At 43.3% G+C, this 16,786-nt stretch overlaps 1 protein-coding gene across 2 annotated transcripts in view; it reads left to right on the forward strand.

Moving 5' to 3' along the window:
• POC1B (POC1 centriolar protein B) overlaps positions 1–4,481 on the forward strand; it is a 37,792-nt gene extending 33,311 nt beyond the window's left edge. For both annotated transcript variants that reach the window (XM_081956747.1, XM_081956746.1), the window contains exons 11-12: positions 1,363–1,581; positions 4,269–4,481. In XM_081956747.1, coding sequence (XP_081812873.1) covers positions 1,363–1,581; positions 4,269–4,382 — 333 coding nt within the window. In that variant the 3' untranslated portion in view covers positions 4,383–4,481. The remainder of the gene's footprint in view (positions 1–1,362; positions 1,582–4,268) is intronic.
• Positions 4,482–16,786: the final 12,305 nt, after the last annotated feature.

A 16,786-nucleotide genomic window follows, 5' to 3' on the forward strand; every position in this document is an offset into this window, starting at 1 on the left:
CACTTCTTGTACAATAATAGAATTATCTCATGATAAACAAAACTTTATAGATAGGGTTTGCAATGATCATGTCATTGAAAAACATGTAGTTTAAAATAGGATGGTCAGAGCCCTTATGCACTTAAGACTGTCATTACCATGTACGTAAATATCAAGATAAAATATATCTCTTCATGAAATGATAAAACTGTCTTCGATGTATTACTATGAAAAATATGGCCAAAGATTGTCATTTCATTTGTATAATGCAGTACAAATTTTTTGGGGGAAATGTAACATTTTCAAATAAATTCATAAATGTGTTGTTATACAGGCTGGTAAATTTTAAAGTTGAGGCTGTTTTCTCTTTGAACTATAGCAGTATTTAATATAATTAAGCACTTGATTATCAGTTGGGTCATCTTGTTTTACCTGCAAGATTTTCTAGATTACGTCATTCCTTTCTCTATAAATTTGGGCTTCAAAGATACCTCACCATTCCTATTCTGTAAGTGTAAACAGTTGCTCTCATGGAATGCCAATTATTTTATGCATAGCTTTGCATGTATTTATGTAAACACAGCTCAGTGTATTTAACAAAGGTGGCCTTTGTTAATAGACAACAATGTACTTTGTTCTCTTTAAATAGTGAGTTAGATGATAGCAATAATTTCCTGCTAGGGTTTGTTTTTTTAAAAAAAGAGATTTTATCATTTAACTTACAGAAGCTAAATTTTATGTCTTTAATCTTCCTCTGCATACATCAAAAGGCGATAGTGGTAAAATGGCACCTACAGGTTCCATCACCCATGAATACTGTTAAACTATTGTTGAGGTACAGAAAGTTTGGACATGCCCAGTGAAGTTTTTAAACATGACTATTATTTTTTTAAAACAGCATATGCTCCATACATACCACTCAAGGCTGTGTTGTAATTTTCTGAATAGACTTTTCAGATTCGAAAATTGCTTGGGGAAGGAGTAAGGAATTCTATGAGAGCAAGACTCTTTGAGTAAATGTTCTTTTGAAGCATTCCTCACCATTGACAATGCTTCCAGTGTTATAGATGAACAAACTGCCAACAGCCACAGATTTCGATCCCTGCTATGGGGAAACACATTGCCAAACTAGTTCTATGGATCATCCGATGCCAGGTCACGTATCAGTTAGAAAACAAAAATAATGTCAGTTGAAAAAACGAGACAAACAAAATAGAAGATTGAGATCAATCTAATGTTTATCCAAAATCAGAAGTAGAAAAGTAGTAGTTGAAATAACACCTGTTATTAGATGTGTTTGTTAATAGGAGAAAATGGATACCCATTTTCGTATGAAGCTGAAGATATCACAAATATGCTTTCTGTTTTCTTCTATAAATCTAGTTGAGAACAAATCCATCTATGCAACAAAATGGGATGAACAATGAAAACGCCCAGCATCCTTCCATGTTACCTTCTCCAGCAACGTTAAAAAGAAATTTGAAAGGGGAAATGATGCGCACTGTGGCTGAACCAAGAACCATGGATGAATCTGTGGGCATTTCACCCTTACTGACTAATGCCTTGGAACACATTGTGGAACAATTAGATGTTCTGACACTTGTGAGTATTCCTGCACCTCTATATTAGAGTTCTGTTTTGAAATTGAACTCTTATTAAATAGTTTAAATTTCCTTTTATATTTTACATTTAACAAATAAAGTTGGCCCATGTGGGAAGGGGCCTCAAACATGGTTTTTATCCAGACTGGAAATGTGTCATTCAACATTTTTACTTTGTTTTACAAGTTCTACCCTATTTTTCAAAATTTTCAAGAATGGTGTATATTACATCTGTAGATAAAATCATCAGCTTCAGATCTGAGGGAACCTTCAATTTCTTAGCCCTCTCTTTACAGTAAATAATAAATTAAATGCTTCCAAATTGAGCAGCTTCGTATGAAAGGTGACTTAGACAATTTTTAAAGTTGTCTTATGTGATCCTCATTGTCACATGAAGGTATATACAATCTTTTTCCAAATTGTAATAGAATGTAAATAACATCCACGTACAATTTAAGCGAGTGTTTCTCATCTAGTGGCATATGTGTTACTGGTGATATACTGACCACTGGAAAAGGATTGCTGCTACAAGGGGTAGAGAAAGAAAATGTCCTAATTCTTCTAATAACCTAGAATAAAACCAGTTTATCTACAGGATCAGAAAGATAACTAAGTTTGAACTATGGTAGAATGCATGACAAAAGGAGAACAGGCTGTCACATTGATAATGTTTGTTCTGCAAGAGGGAGCACTTTCTTACCAGAAAAAGGCAGAGAAGGATGAACTAGGAAAGGCAACGTTTCCATCCTACAGTCACTATCCTACAGTCACTATTGCATGTCATGGGCCCATGGAATTTTGGGACAGCCAGTAAACCAACAATTGTGTTTCCCTTGTTTCTGTCAGTTATGTTGAGTAACCAGTGATATTGAGAAATAATCGACATTGTTTGGAAGCTAGGCCAAGATGTGATTCCCACCAGAAGTGCCTCTCTTTCCCGGAGGTTGAGACTCAAGGTTGCCTTTGTTTCATTCATAAATGAGAAAGCACTACAGAGAGTATTTCTTATTTCTAACTTAACTGACTTGCTGGTAATGGATGAGACCAGAATGGGATCAAGAATGTTAGGTATCTCAGTTAATTGTATTCCTGAGCAGCAATTCTGACTGGAGTGCCCTTATTCCTCGATGCAATTTAAGGCAACCTGCTAAACATTAAGGCAGTAGTCTGTCTGGGCTTGCAACGTATCCAACCATCCATTTAAACGTTGAGTATAGCAAATGGAGTTTGGTTAAGTGGGTGATAGACACAGTCAAGCGTCTTATTATGTGAAGGAATCTTTTTGAATGTGATTGTGTTATCTTTTTTTATATTTTGATGTGATTTTTGTCTGCATATTACTTTTTCTCCAAAGAGCCTATTTTGAGCGTGTGTTAAAGTTTAGTCATTTATCTGCAAAAGCAGCTACACTGACAATGGATGGAGAGAGCAAAAATCCCCACTAAGAGTCCCAGACACTATCATTACATCAACTGAAGATTTACACAATAGTTGTAAAAGTGTCAGGATTCCAAGAATAATTAATCATAAGAAAAGTTACTGTTTATATTCAAGATATGTTTTCGCCACAGTACTGTATGAGAGAATTCACGTATATATTGTTATCACTTCCCCTTTGGGGATTGGGACACTAATTCATATGAGAGAAAGAGAAGCATAACTCTAAATATATTCTGTCCATGGCTCGGTGTCTCAGATAGAAAAGCTTATATAGTTATCTCTCTATTTTTGATTCTGATTGTTGGAAGAAACTTACTATAAATGACAAATGTAACAAAATAAAGTGTATAAACATATAAGTAGTCTTCCTAGAAGAAAGTACTTTTTAATCTCTGTCACGATGTGACCCAGGTTCTTTAACAGACTTATTGGTGGAATGTAAGACATTAATGGATTAAACTTTTCAATAATGTCTTTCCTACAAAACCATTTTTAAGGAATTTGCATCCTAGCCAATTATTTAGATATGGATTTCAATGACATGTTGAAAAGATATGTTGTTTATTTAAAAAAAGATATAAAGCTTCATATAAATATTTCAAAGAATTATATTCCTATGTTCGATTCATAGAGCTCCATGCCTTAATGGATAACTCTTCCAAGTGCATATAGAGAGGGTGAATTGCCCATTCTTCAAACTGGAGCCCAGAAATCATATTACATGCTGTTCTTGCAAGTAGTAGGAGAATCTTGAAAATCCCCGGTTGGTGTATCTAATGCTATATAGCACCAATTGTTATTATTTGGTTCTCAATTTAAGGTGGAGAGAATTAGCTTTTCAAAAATTTCACTTTCAGGACTGTCTAAGATAGAAGAAGATAGTTCACTTGCCTTTCGGTAATTATAATTTACATTTGACTATATATGCCACATATCCTACTGCTATATAGAGATCCTGCCATACCAGTATACAGATGACATGCCAAATTTTATTGTTCCTCTCTGGTATTTTTTTTAATTATAAGAATATGAGGCATTACATTTCTGTATTGCGGGTATCCAAATTTATGATTTGATAATAAAGAGTTTTTAGGGAAGTAATATTTTAGACTTCCGAATCTATTTAGTAAACTTAAGATTATTTGATCAATTGCTGCAATTCTAACTTATTGAATGGATTAAAAATGAATAACATAATATACATTTAGCAAGCCTCTAATAGCATTCATTATTTTCTCCTCCTAACAGACAGTTTCAATCTTGGAACAGCGCCTGACTTTAACTGAAGATAAATTAAAAGAATGCTTACAGAACCAAGGGAAACTATTACATTCGGTCAGAGTGGGAGAAGAAACAACATAAATGCTGGTGAATACTTATTAATCTATTCTCAGGGAAGTGAAGTAAAAGGTGGTAGTACTTTAATGACATACATGCCACAAATAAAAAGTGCCTGTAAGATTTTGCTTGTAAGATTTTTTTAACAGATCATTGCTAAAATATTGAATATATTTTATTAAAATATTTATATATATATGTATATATATATTGCTTTTTTTTGGAGTATCCAGTATCCTCTGTGTTCCGATAGTTAATTATTCTTGACATAGTTAAAAGGTAAAGGTTCCCCCCACATGTGTGCTAGTTGTTTCCGGCTCTAGGGCCAGTGGTCATCTCAGTTTCTAAGCCAAAGTGATAGTGCTGTCCAAAGACGTCTTTGTGGCTGGCTTGGCTAAATGCCAAAGGCGCACAGAGCCCTGTTACCTTCCCACCAAAGTGGTCCCTATTTTTCTACTTGCATTTTTTACCTGCTTTCGAACTGCTAAGTTGGCAGAAGCTGGGGCAAGCTCACTCCATTATGCGGCAGTAAGGATTCAAACGCAGAACTGCTGACCTTCTGATCGACAAGCTCAGTGTCTTAGCCACTGAACTGTCGTGTCCCTTGACATAATTAGCATAGCCCAAAACTCTGCATGTAATTCTGCATCTGTACAAAAGCTATATCTTGCCTAATTGATGATATTTCCTATTTATAGAAAACTAACATTCCTTAACTCATGAAAAATATGAGATTGCCATATTCAGGATAGGAACAAAAGTAATGCAACTTGTTGGACTTTAAAAAGTTTCAAGAACTAGGAAGAAAAAGGATTTCCTACAAAGCTTTTGAAAAACTAAACATGCCCAGACTAGAATAAAAGATTGAGGGAAAGGTGGAATAAACAGGATAGGATCAAGGAATTCATTGATCCAGGACAAGGCCTGCTGGCTGGATTCAGCCAGGGTGCTTAGAACTGGCCCACGGGGCTGCCCTGGAAACAGCAAAGGAACAGCCCGCCAGCGAAAACAAAACTATGGAGGGCTGTACGCAGCCCTCCCAGGCCGGTTTTGACCACAATGGCTCCTGCAGCCCTCTGTCAGTGAAAATGGAGCTGGGGGGGGGGCGTGCAGCCCCCTTAGCTACATTTTCAGCCATAACGGCATCCTGCACGGACCCCACCCCGCTCCGTTTTTGCTGGGAGAGGGCTAGCAAAGCAAACTAAAAACAAAACAAAAGGAGTAATGTTTCCCCTTTTGCATTTGAACAAGCAAGAAGGGTCGGGAAAGAGAAAGAGGAAAGAACAAGAAAAAGAAAGATGGGAAAAGAGCAAAGAAGGGGAAAAAAGAGGGAAGGAAGAAGAAAGGAGAACGAAGAGGGAAAGAAAAGGGAAGGAAGGAAGGAGATTATAATGAGAGTGAGGGAGGGTCTGAGGGAAGTCCTGCCTTAGCGCTTGGCCACCGACATGAATGACATCGAGCTGGCCACGCCCACTCCAGCCCCCTGATGTCAAACCCAATCCTGATGCAGCTCTCAATGAAATTGAGTTTGACACCCCTGATAATAGACCCCATTATCCTCCAATATTATAATCTTTTTCAATAAGATTATTATATAAAATTTAAATGGAGATTTTAGGAATAGTCCCAGAAAATGCTTGTGGTATGGAAAGTTACGCATTGCCAAAATGTATTCACATTTTCAAGGAAAATAATGCAAAATGAAACTGGATAGATGGGAAGTCTACAGTAGCCAATAATCCAAAGAAATCTAACAGTAGATTTTCCAGTGTGAAAAGATGCTTTATGGATGCACAGATAGGTAGGAACAACTTCCTATGAGCAATCACAAAGCATATTTTCCAGGTGGCAAATTCATGATTTGTTTCTTGGTTTGCTCTCCAGCCCTTGGGGCATCCTCATGAATTTGCCCATACTCATTATAGAAATCACTTTATGTAGCTCCTCTTCCCAATGGCTCTTTTGGGAAACAATAGTATATAAACAGTTTAAGATAGTCATTTCTGTTCTTTTTAATTTAGGAAGAGCAGAGTTTCCTTAGAAAGCCTAAAAAAGCTCTATGTAATTCATGCTCCTTTCCTTCCAAACACTGTTATTCTCCTGTGCACTGCTGGAGAGTCCAAGCATGGATTAAATTCAGTCTATTCACCCAAGGTGAATACATCCCTTCGGCCGATCCGCTCTCACAGGGAGGGACTCCTCCGGGTGCCGTCCACTAGGCAGTGCCAGCGGGCGACGCCCAGGAGCAGGGCCTTCTCTGTGATGGGCCCGACCCTCTGGAATGACCTCCCCCCCGATATCAAAATAACCACCGATCTCCGCTCCTTCCGTAAGAAGCTCAAAACCCACCTGTTCAATTTAGCTGGTCTGGCCTAATCGCATTTTAATCGCAGTTTAGTCCCTCAAGTCTGTATTTTAAATTTTTAGGAGTGGGTTTTTAGGTTGTTTTTAATTTTTATCACTTTGTACAGCCTATTGTTTAATTCGATTTTATGGGAATTTAAGGGTATTTATTTTTGTATACAGTTTTTTATTGAGATGTCTGTACACCGCCCCAAGTCCCTTTGGGGAGAGGGGGCGGTCTATAAATCTAATAAATCTAATCTAAATCTAAGGACTGAGTTTATTTTCTTAGCCACGCCTCCTCTCCTCATTGAGGACTAGTTCAAAAACTCAGTCCAGCCCAGTTCGGATGCGTTTTGGGGGAGTTCCTCAGTTTTTGGGTGAATAGACTGGGACTCTCCTTAGTTAGTTAGTGATTTTCTTATTTTTGTCTTAGGTGTAGTAAGGAAAAAAAGTTCCCTTTTAAAGCTTCGTTTGAGTGTATTGCTGGGAGGACTTCGGGGCTTCTTGGCTCCTCATAGCTGGCAGAGCTTTGGTTCGTCGGGGCGCTTGTGCAGCAGCTGCTGGTGAGCGCAGGGGCGGCAGGAGGCTTCCTTTCCCCCCCAGCTATCAGTTTTCCTTCTTTTCACCTGGAGACCTCGTTGGAGGTTCTGGATTGCGTCTGACAGCTCCCTTATCGCCCGAAGAAGCGCGGCGGCAATTTTTGAAGCCGTTTTCGCACGCTTTGAATTCCAGCCATTATTGCTTGCCACGTTTTTCCCTCCTAGCCAGCAGATCGCCGCGGGGGAGTTCTTAGCCTTCGTTCGGGGCTCAAGCAAGGCTTCCTTCCCCAAGAAGACTTTAAAAGGGCAGCTTAGGAGAGTTTTGGCCCTCGGGTCATACCCTGTCCGGAGGACACATCTGCGAGGCGCACAGCACCTGTCAACTCACGCCGGTGCCAGGACTACTGCTTACATCGTTGAAGACACCAGCTGAAGACACCATGGCTGAGAGAGGCAAGAGGGCACCAGAGGAGCTTCCAGACCCCTTGTCAAAACGCAGTAGGTCAGACCCCCCTAAAGTGGAGGAGGGCAATAAGGGCACCAAAGGGAAGGGGATTCCTAACCCCAAAGGTGGCAAGGCCTTATCCAAGGCTGAGGCCTGCAGGCAAAAGGGGTCTAGAAAAGGCCTTTTTAAAGGGCCCGAAGACTGTCCCTTTCCTCTGGCCAGCCATCCAGGGATTCTAGTCCCTTACCCCAGGCTCAGGAGGTTTTTCCCCAGGACTCTCCAAGGGGGGAAAATTCTCCTCCAGTAGTGGATGAGGGATTTCAGGCTTCTTCGCCTGCAGCTTCCCTGGGATATCCAGAGTCTTCTTCCATCCAGGAAGAAATATGTCCATTTGCCTGCTCAATTGTTGAGGAGGATCTGGTTTCCTCACGGCAGGCTGGCAGGGGAGGGTCAGAGACATCAAGGTCTCTTGAGGATCAGGGTTCCAACTTATCCTCTAAGATGTAAAAGGTCATTGAACAGGCCATTGAGAGAGGCATCGAGGCTGGTATTCATAAGAAGCTCCATACCTCCAGAGATTCCTCTGCCAAGACTGCCCAGAAACCTGCCCAAGGGGATCAGGTACAGGGTCCTCCTTCTCCAGGCACCTCCATTGCCATGGAGGAATCCGCCCTAGAGGGGGACAATATAGAGGATCAGGAATTTTCAGAGGATGAGAATCCTCCTCCTGATAAGCCTGCCTTCACTGGCTTATTCCAGCCTTCTATATTTAAGTCAATATTACATAAGGCTAAAGCTTCTACTCAATTGGGCACTACTACCCAAGGGACCCCTGCCCCCTCTGGATCCCAGGATCCGAAGGAGGGACTTTTTAAGGAGAACACTCAAGCACAGGAACTAGTTTCAGTGCCAGACCTGTTTGTCAATGTGGTTCAGCGCCAGTGGGTGCAACCGGGTTCCTGGACTAACCCTAGAGGGGTTGATAAAAATCTTTACTCTGTGGAAAGCAATTTAGAAGATTTATTGCAACTTCCACAGATGGATACCCCAATCATATCTCCTAATTCTGTCCTTCCGGCTGAGCTCCTTGAGGGTCTCAAAGCCGAGGACAAAAAGGCAGAGAAAGACTGCCACAAGACCCACCAGGCGGTTGCCTAGTCTATCAGGGCTTCCACCTCAGCGTCGTTTTTCACCAGAGCTTTGCTGCTGTGACTGAGGCAATTGAGATCTAATCTCCCCTCGGCAGGCTCCAGATGGAGGCATGACCTTAATAAAATCATTGCAGCAAGTACACAGCTGACGCTTCACTCAATGCGGCCAAATTTGCCTCCTGGGCATTAGCCTCCAACGTGACTTCACGCCGTCTGCTGTAGCTCCATCACTGGCAGGCAGACATGAAATCAAAATGGAAGTTGGCTTCCGCCCCATTCAAAGGTGGCCAATTATTTGGGGAGCCCTTGGACAAATTCCTAATTGCAACCAAGGATAAGAGGAAGGTACTTCCTTCCACCACTAAGAACGCAGATAGGAAGGGTTGTTCTTTTTTTCGAAAGCAACCCTTTCGGGGGACTGACTCCTCAGGTGCAGGTAGCTCTTATCAGAGATCCTACCCCCAGTGACCGTGGACAGGATAGAACAAACTTCAGGGACAAGGGGCGAAAGCAGCAGCAGTCCTTTTGGTGTCCCTTTCATGACGGTTCCAACAACCACTCCTACCGCCGATCCAAGTGACCACCAACGGGATCCTCCCATAGGCAGTCATCTCCAACTATACGCCGCCCTATCAGAGTTGATCTCCATGGACGCATGGGTCCTCAACATGGTCAGGAACGATCTGACTCTAGAGTTCCTATCCCTTCTCCCAAGGACCTTTGTCTGGTGTCCCATCCCTATATCCCTTCCCAAGAGGGAACGCATGCAGGCGGAGATTCAACATCTCCTACAGATAAACGCCATAGAGCCAGTTCCCGTAGAACAAGAAAAGAAGGGGTTCTACTCCATTCTATTCCTTGTTCTCAAAAGCTCTGGAGGGTGGAGGGCCATTTTGGACCTCAAAGCTCTAAATCGACATCTGGCCTACAAGCGTTTCAAGATGCAATCCTTGCAGACAATTCTTATTTGCATCAGACAAGGGGACAGGTTGACCTCTATAGACCTGAAGGAAGCATACCTGCACATCCCCATCCGCAGGTCTCACAGGAAGTTCCTCAGGTTCCACTACGACGGCAGACACTATCAGTACAGGGCGCTGCCATTCGGCCTATTGGCCGCACCGAGGACTTTCAAAAAGATACTTGCGGTTGTAGAGGCCCACTGCGTTCCCATCCAATATGTCTACTCTGCTACCTGGATGACATCTTGATTCAATCAGCGTCCACCAACCAAGCCATCAGAGATGTCCAACTCACCATCTCTACTCTACAAACATCACGGGTTCTTGGTGAACCGGGAGAAGAGTCAGCTAACACCGTCCACCTGCATCTTGCATCTCGGTGCTCTGATAGACTCAGACTGTTGCTGAGTGTTCCTGTCACCGGACCACAAACTCAACCTCACAACCCGCGCACGGACCGCGAGAGTGAACCAACTTGCATCCATCGTGTCACTGTCTCAACTTCTGGGACTCATGGTTTCTTGCATAAACATAGTTCCCTGGGCACGTCTGCACGCACCCGAATTACAGTAGTTCCTCCTTCCCAACCAGAGGGCGAAGGCCAGCAACTCTCCCAGGTATGTCAAGCTACCCGTGAAGGTGAAACAGTTCCTTCGGTGGTGGGAATTGCGAGCAATGCCAAAGGGTTGTCTCTTCAGAGAGCCAGACTGGCTGGTAGTCACGACCGACGCGAGTCTCCAAGGATGGGGCGCTCACTTTCAGGAGCAAATGACTCAAGGCAAGTGGTCACAGAGAGAGGCAGCACAGAGCATAAACTTGTTAGAGTTATGGGTGGCCAGGCTAGCCTTGCACCACTTTTGGAGAGACATTGTGGGTCACCATGTGTTGCTTATAGACAACATAGCAACGAAGGCCCACATAAACCACCAGGGGGGCACCAGGTCCAAGGTCCTCATGGCGGAAGCGGAGACACTAGGGAGGTGGGCCAAACGTCATCTGGCCTCCTTACGAGCGAACCACATCTCGGGAGTGGACAATGTGAGGGGGGACTGGCTGAGCCGGACAACCATCAACAACACAGAATGGCGTCTTCATCCGGCAACCTTCCATCAGCTCACAGTCAAGTTCAGCCTACCGGTGATCGATCTGTTTGCCAGTCCAGCCAACTCCCAACTCCTGAGGTTCTTTTCAAGGTACGCCACTCCGCAAGCAGAAGGGACTGACACCCTGTGCTGCCACTGGCCAAGAGGCTTCTTGTACACCTTTCCACCGCTGCCTCTCATTCTGCAGGTCATCCAGAAGATTCAGCAGAGGAAGCAGAGTTCTCCTTGTCGCACCTCATTGGCCCAGGAGATCCTGGTACGCGGACCTTGTCAGCCTCTCCATTCGCAGACCATGGAGGATACCTCAGGAGTTACTCTCCCTCAGCCAGGGGGCCATAGTGCATCCGGATCCCAGCTGGCTCCAGTTGGCCATCTGGCACTTGAGGGGGAACTCCTGAGGAAAGACAATCTTTCTGACAAAGTCATTTGTACCATACAGACATTGTGTCGATCCTCCATGACTCGGATTTATGATGCTGGGCTGCCTTCGCTACCTGGTGCCGGACTCACGACATCATCGCAGTCTCAGCTACCATTCCGCAGTTGCTAGAATTCTTACAGGAGGGGTTGGACAAGGGCTTGTTCCCCAACACCCTTCGCCGTCAAGTTGCTGCCCTGTCGACCATCTTAACTAGACATTCTTCAGTGTCCTTGGGGCAGCACCCTCAGGTGAAAAGCTTCCTCAAGGGGACTTCCAACCTACATCCGTCCACTGTTCACAGGTTCCCCACATGGGTCCTCCCCCTTGTTCTCAGGGCCCTGACCAAGACTCCATTCAAGCCGATACGTGCCATCGGTCTTTGGCATCTGACTTTGAAAACATTTTTTCTTATTGCTATTACGTCGGCAAAGAGGGTGTCGGAGCTGGCGGCTCTCTCGATCCGAGAGGATTAGTCTATCTTTCATGCTGACCATATCACTCTCCGTTTAGATCTGGCCTTTCTGCCAAAAATTAACTCAATGTTTCACAGAACTTCTGCCCCAAGGAACGAACCTGGCACAAGCTAGATGTTCAGAGGATGGTTCGCAGATACATCAAGAGGACACAGGGTTTTCACTGCTCCAAAACACTCTTCATTTCCTTTCAGCCAGGCACCATGGGACGGAAAGTCTCCCCTTCTACTATAGGTCGCTGGCTGAGGGCTTGTATTAAGTTGGCCTACCAGCAGCAGGGCAGGGCAGTACCACCTAGAATCACGGCTCATTCTACGAGGAGTGCCACCACCACGGCCGCGTGGACGACGCAGGCGCCCGTGGAGGAAAAGTGTAGGGTGGCCACATGGTCGGCCCCAATCTTATTCATTGAACACTATCGCATTGACTCCTATGCTGCAGCCACAGCTTCTTTTGGGAGGAGGGTGTTACAGCAGGTTGTGGCGACTCCATGCATCCTGGACGTTTCTGTTTCCCTCCCTGGGACTTCATAGCTTGGGTATGTCCCATGCTTGGACTCTCCAAGCAACGCACAGGAGAATGACCATTGGCTTACCTGAACGGTCGTTCACTGGGTGCTGCGGAAGATCCAACCCCGCTCTGGGGTTTATTTCCTCTCTACTAGATCGCATCAGGCTGCGTGGAACAGACATTGTTGACAAGTCCGGAGGATACACCGTACACACGTCCATCACAGACCAACACCTTCATTTTTGAACTAGTCCTCAATGAGGAGAGGAAGCGTGGCTAAGAAAATCAACACAGTCCTTGGGCGAATAGACTGAATTTAACCCATGCTTGGACTCTCCCGCAGCGCCCAGAGAATGACTGTTCAGGTAAGTCAACGGTCATTTCTTATCAGAATCTTATTTTTCCTTGGTTTTAAAAATATAACCCTCTTCAAGTCTGCTGTCTGTTTCTACATACTACTTCACACCAACCAAAATTTCCTTGGCTGCCATAGGAAGTATCAGCAGCTTACACGTCTTTTACTGCCTGATCCATTCAAACTGGCTATATAAATAATTTCAGACAAGAGGGGAAAAAATAACTGGATCATATTTCGTGCTTTTATTTCGCAAAGGAAAGTTAACTAGTTACAGTTGCTTCGCAAATCCCTATGAAATCCCTTTCTTTTTAAAAAGATAGAACAGAGAAAACAAAAAAGCTCAGAAACTGCTTGATGCTTCTATTAATGCTACCAGATTTCTACTGAAGCTTTTCCAGCCTCTTGATGATAAGCTTTACTGTGTTTATTGTTTCACCTGTATTGAGTATCAAGATCTGTGGCAAGATGAATCATTAAACAACATAGTAGAGCATGTTAGCACAAGACAATTATCTCAGAGAGCATTTGCATCACAAAAAGTTCCAGAGTTCAAAAAAGTGCTAAAGCATCTGTAAGCTGGGTTTTTTTAAATAAGTAAGCTCCAACTGAGCTATATGCCACTGCCTGCTGTTTCATGTTCACTTTTGTTCCTCACTTTGCTGTCAAAACATTAAAGCTGTCATCCTCTTTGAGGCAGCAAAAAGGGACAGACTGCTGCAAGTAGTATATTTATGGCATTGAAAGCCTTTGCAGGGATTGTCTTGCAAAAGGGTGGGACATATTTTCCAATATATCTATATCTATATATTATCATCAGGCTTACTTAAAGTTTAAAGAGACAGGATGGGAAAATGAGGCAGATATAAAATGTCTCCTAATTTATGTCCAGTTTCTGTTCATTGCTTTTTTTTTTTTTTGAACTGCTTAAAATTCTCCTTTTTAAATTTTTTTTAAAAAAAGGAACCAGGAAATTATAAAATGTTTCTGTAGGGTGATCTGTTCTTAACATTTCATCTAAATGTTGAACATCATTTACAAATCCCACATATGAGTGCTTTCAATTTACGTTGGACCATCCTACTAGTCTTTGGATCGTACCAATTAGTGGAGGACAATGATTTCTTCACAACTGATTAACCTTGCTGGACATGTCTTTTGGATATTTTCTTTTTGGATATGAACATTTTCTATTTTCATAGTTATGCATTTGTAATATAAACATAAAACTATACAAAGTTTCATTTTTGTTTTTTTGAAGCCTTGCATGTAGTTAGGAATAGGCAGTCTTCAAAAACATAACTTTATTCCTAAAGTCCAGCTGACTGCTAATAAAAGGTATGCAGTACATTCCTGTCTGTTTGTCTTCGATTTCTGTCCTAGGCCATGTGGCTGAATTCATGACTGGTAGAAAAAACAAACATGTATTCCTCCCTCTCTTTCATTTTAAAGATCGCACTGATGTGTTTGATTACGCTGCAGTGAAAGTTTGTTGTAGTACATGAGCGTACATTTTACCACATTTGTACTTGGAATGGAAGGTAGTTATAAACTCTCAGATTAGCAAAATGACCACCATTCAGAATTGCACCAATATTACAGACTAAGCTATTATTGTCTACATTGAGCTGTAGCCAACAATAGCTTAATCTGTAATATCAACATCTGGTTGCAATATTATCCGCTCAGTGAACTGCAAATTTTGCATAATGTTGTCAAAACCATTTGCTCACTAGAGTGCAAAACAAGAAAAAAAGCTTGTTCCATTATTTAATAAAAACACTTTATAATGTGGCTAATGCAAAGCAAGAAAAATGCCTTTTCCTCTTATTTAGTAGTGGATTTTGTAAAGTGGCTATTGGGCTCTAAATGTTATCACTTCTTCCTGTAATATAATATGGAGTTTCTTCATATTTTTTTCATATTAAACCTCCATCTTCAAAGTCCAAGTACAATCTAGTGTAGGCCAGTTATATACATATTTTGAGTCAAGGACCATATGTACTATTTGAATAATATGCATAACATTAGGAAAAAACAATGTTTTATATAGTTTTAGTGTCAACTCTGGCTGCCATTCGGGGGGAGGACAACTGGGCCAGCTGCCAAGACTCATGCTTACCAGATAGAGATTTCCCTCCTCCACAAGCAGTCCAGCTGAGAACTCTACAAAGCTCTTCATGATTGACTGCAGGGAGGTTTCCACTGAGAACATTCCAGAATTGATAACTGACTGCGAACAATCCATGATTGATTGCCGGGTGGTTTTCACTCTGGGTCATGAGGTGATGGGTGTGTGTGGGGTTGGTGGAGTTTAGCCTAATTACCAAGTAAGTATAAAAGGTGTTGGGGAGCACCGGGTGTCAGCTCTGACAATTTATTCATTGCCTTAGTGCTTTGTTGGTCAGTTCGGGCTGGAGGAAGAAGATAAACTGCATTTTCAAACTGTCTCCGTGTTTGGCTGGTTTCATTAACCCTTTGGAACATAACAGTTTTGTCAGAGCTCCCACCAGAGCTTACACCAGAGCTCACACCATGGCTGAAGGTACAGTTGGAGGCTGTGGACTTGGAGGAGTCTGCTGTGGCAACTGATACAACTGTGCTGAAGGCTGTGTCAGGACCAGCAGGAGAGGCACCATTGGATGTAAGGTCTAAGGACCTTGGTGGCATGGAAGCCTACAGCAGAACCTCTAGAAGCCAATGTGGGGCAGGCCCATGCAGGAATGACAGGGGATTGGTGTCTGGGCTTACCTGTGGCTCAGGACCACAGAGGCTTTCCACCCCATGCTCCCCCTTCTGGAACCCATTTTGCCCAATGGTATGATGGGTGCAGCTCAGACAACGATTGGAGTTACTCCACCATGGTGGGCAGCCAAGTCCTACAGATGCTGCAGAGAATGTTTGGGGCAGTGGGCTTCTGAGATAATGGACATGGCAGTGGTTGGAGAGATATTGTGGCAGGGTCCCTGGAACATGGACTGTCCAATGATTTCCCCTGCCTGTCAGGGTCCATGTTTCAGGGACCCTGACAGGCAGGGGAAATCATTGGACAGTTGAGGGCAACCAGTCCAGGTATGGTGCCCAAGGGGGAGATCAGCAGCCCAGACTAGGGATACCCCAAGCTGTCTGGGATACCTGCGGGAGACGAGCAGCACAAGAGAGCTATTCACCCCACCCTCTCCTTACCCAAAGGGGTCTCTAGCTGGTTATGGGCCCGGAGTGATGCGATACTGGGGCCCACCGGCAATACAGGCTACTTTTGACAGTAGCCAGGGAAGAGTGGCCGTCTTCTTAGGCCAGGTGTTACATCATATGGATCAACGGCCATATGTATATGTCGCAGTGGGACATGGTGATGGCAGTGATGGACAGAGAGACTGCCAACTGGGTGATTGATTTGTATGGGAATCATGCTGTCTAACTCTGGGACATTGGGCTATTCCTGATGCCACTGCAGGAAAGGTTCAAAGATACCACCAGGATCCAGCAGACGGAAGTGGAATTGCTGGCTGTAAGACAACGGGGGAAGCCAGTAGCTGAATATATCATAGAGTTCCAGTGTCTGGCCGGCAAAGTGAGGATGTGGCCAGAGAGGTTGGTGGTGCATTACTTCAAGGCCGGTCTTGACCGAACACTATGCCGGGCCTGCATCTACAGAGGGTTGCCACCTAGACTGACTGCATGGTTCCAGGCCGCCACAGAATTAGCTATAGAGAGTATGTATAAGCTATCGTATATTTAATAAAGTTACCCTTGTATACATATCCATTTTCTTTTTGGTGATAACTTCTGGAGGGTAATATGTAAGGTTTCAGGGGCTTCATATATAAGGTTTAGACTATAACATGATACAATTTAGCAAAACCACTGCCTCTCTTCCAATAACCTGTATGAAAATGTTATTCTGTAATAAAATTGGCAATCTTTAATGAGCAGAGCAAGTTTCTGAACTTTTTGTGATTCTTATCAAACTCATGTTGTCACAGCATCGTCACATGATGTATTTGGACTTTCTTCCTCTTCAGTAAACCAGGCATGGGCGTGGCTAGCGTGTGATGCATCCGGCCCGTGGGCCACGAGTTTGACAGCCCTATTCTAGAACAGCAGTCACCAACTAGAGGTC

Source organism: Natrix helvetica, assembly GCF_964273705.1.
Source record: "Natrix helvetica genome assembly, chromosome: 6".
In the NCBI taxonomy this organism is placed as follows: Eukaryota; Metazoa; Chordata; class Lepidosauria; order Squamata; family Natricidae; genus Natrix; species Natrix helvetica.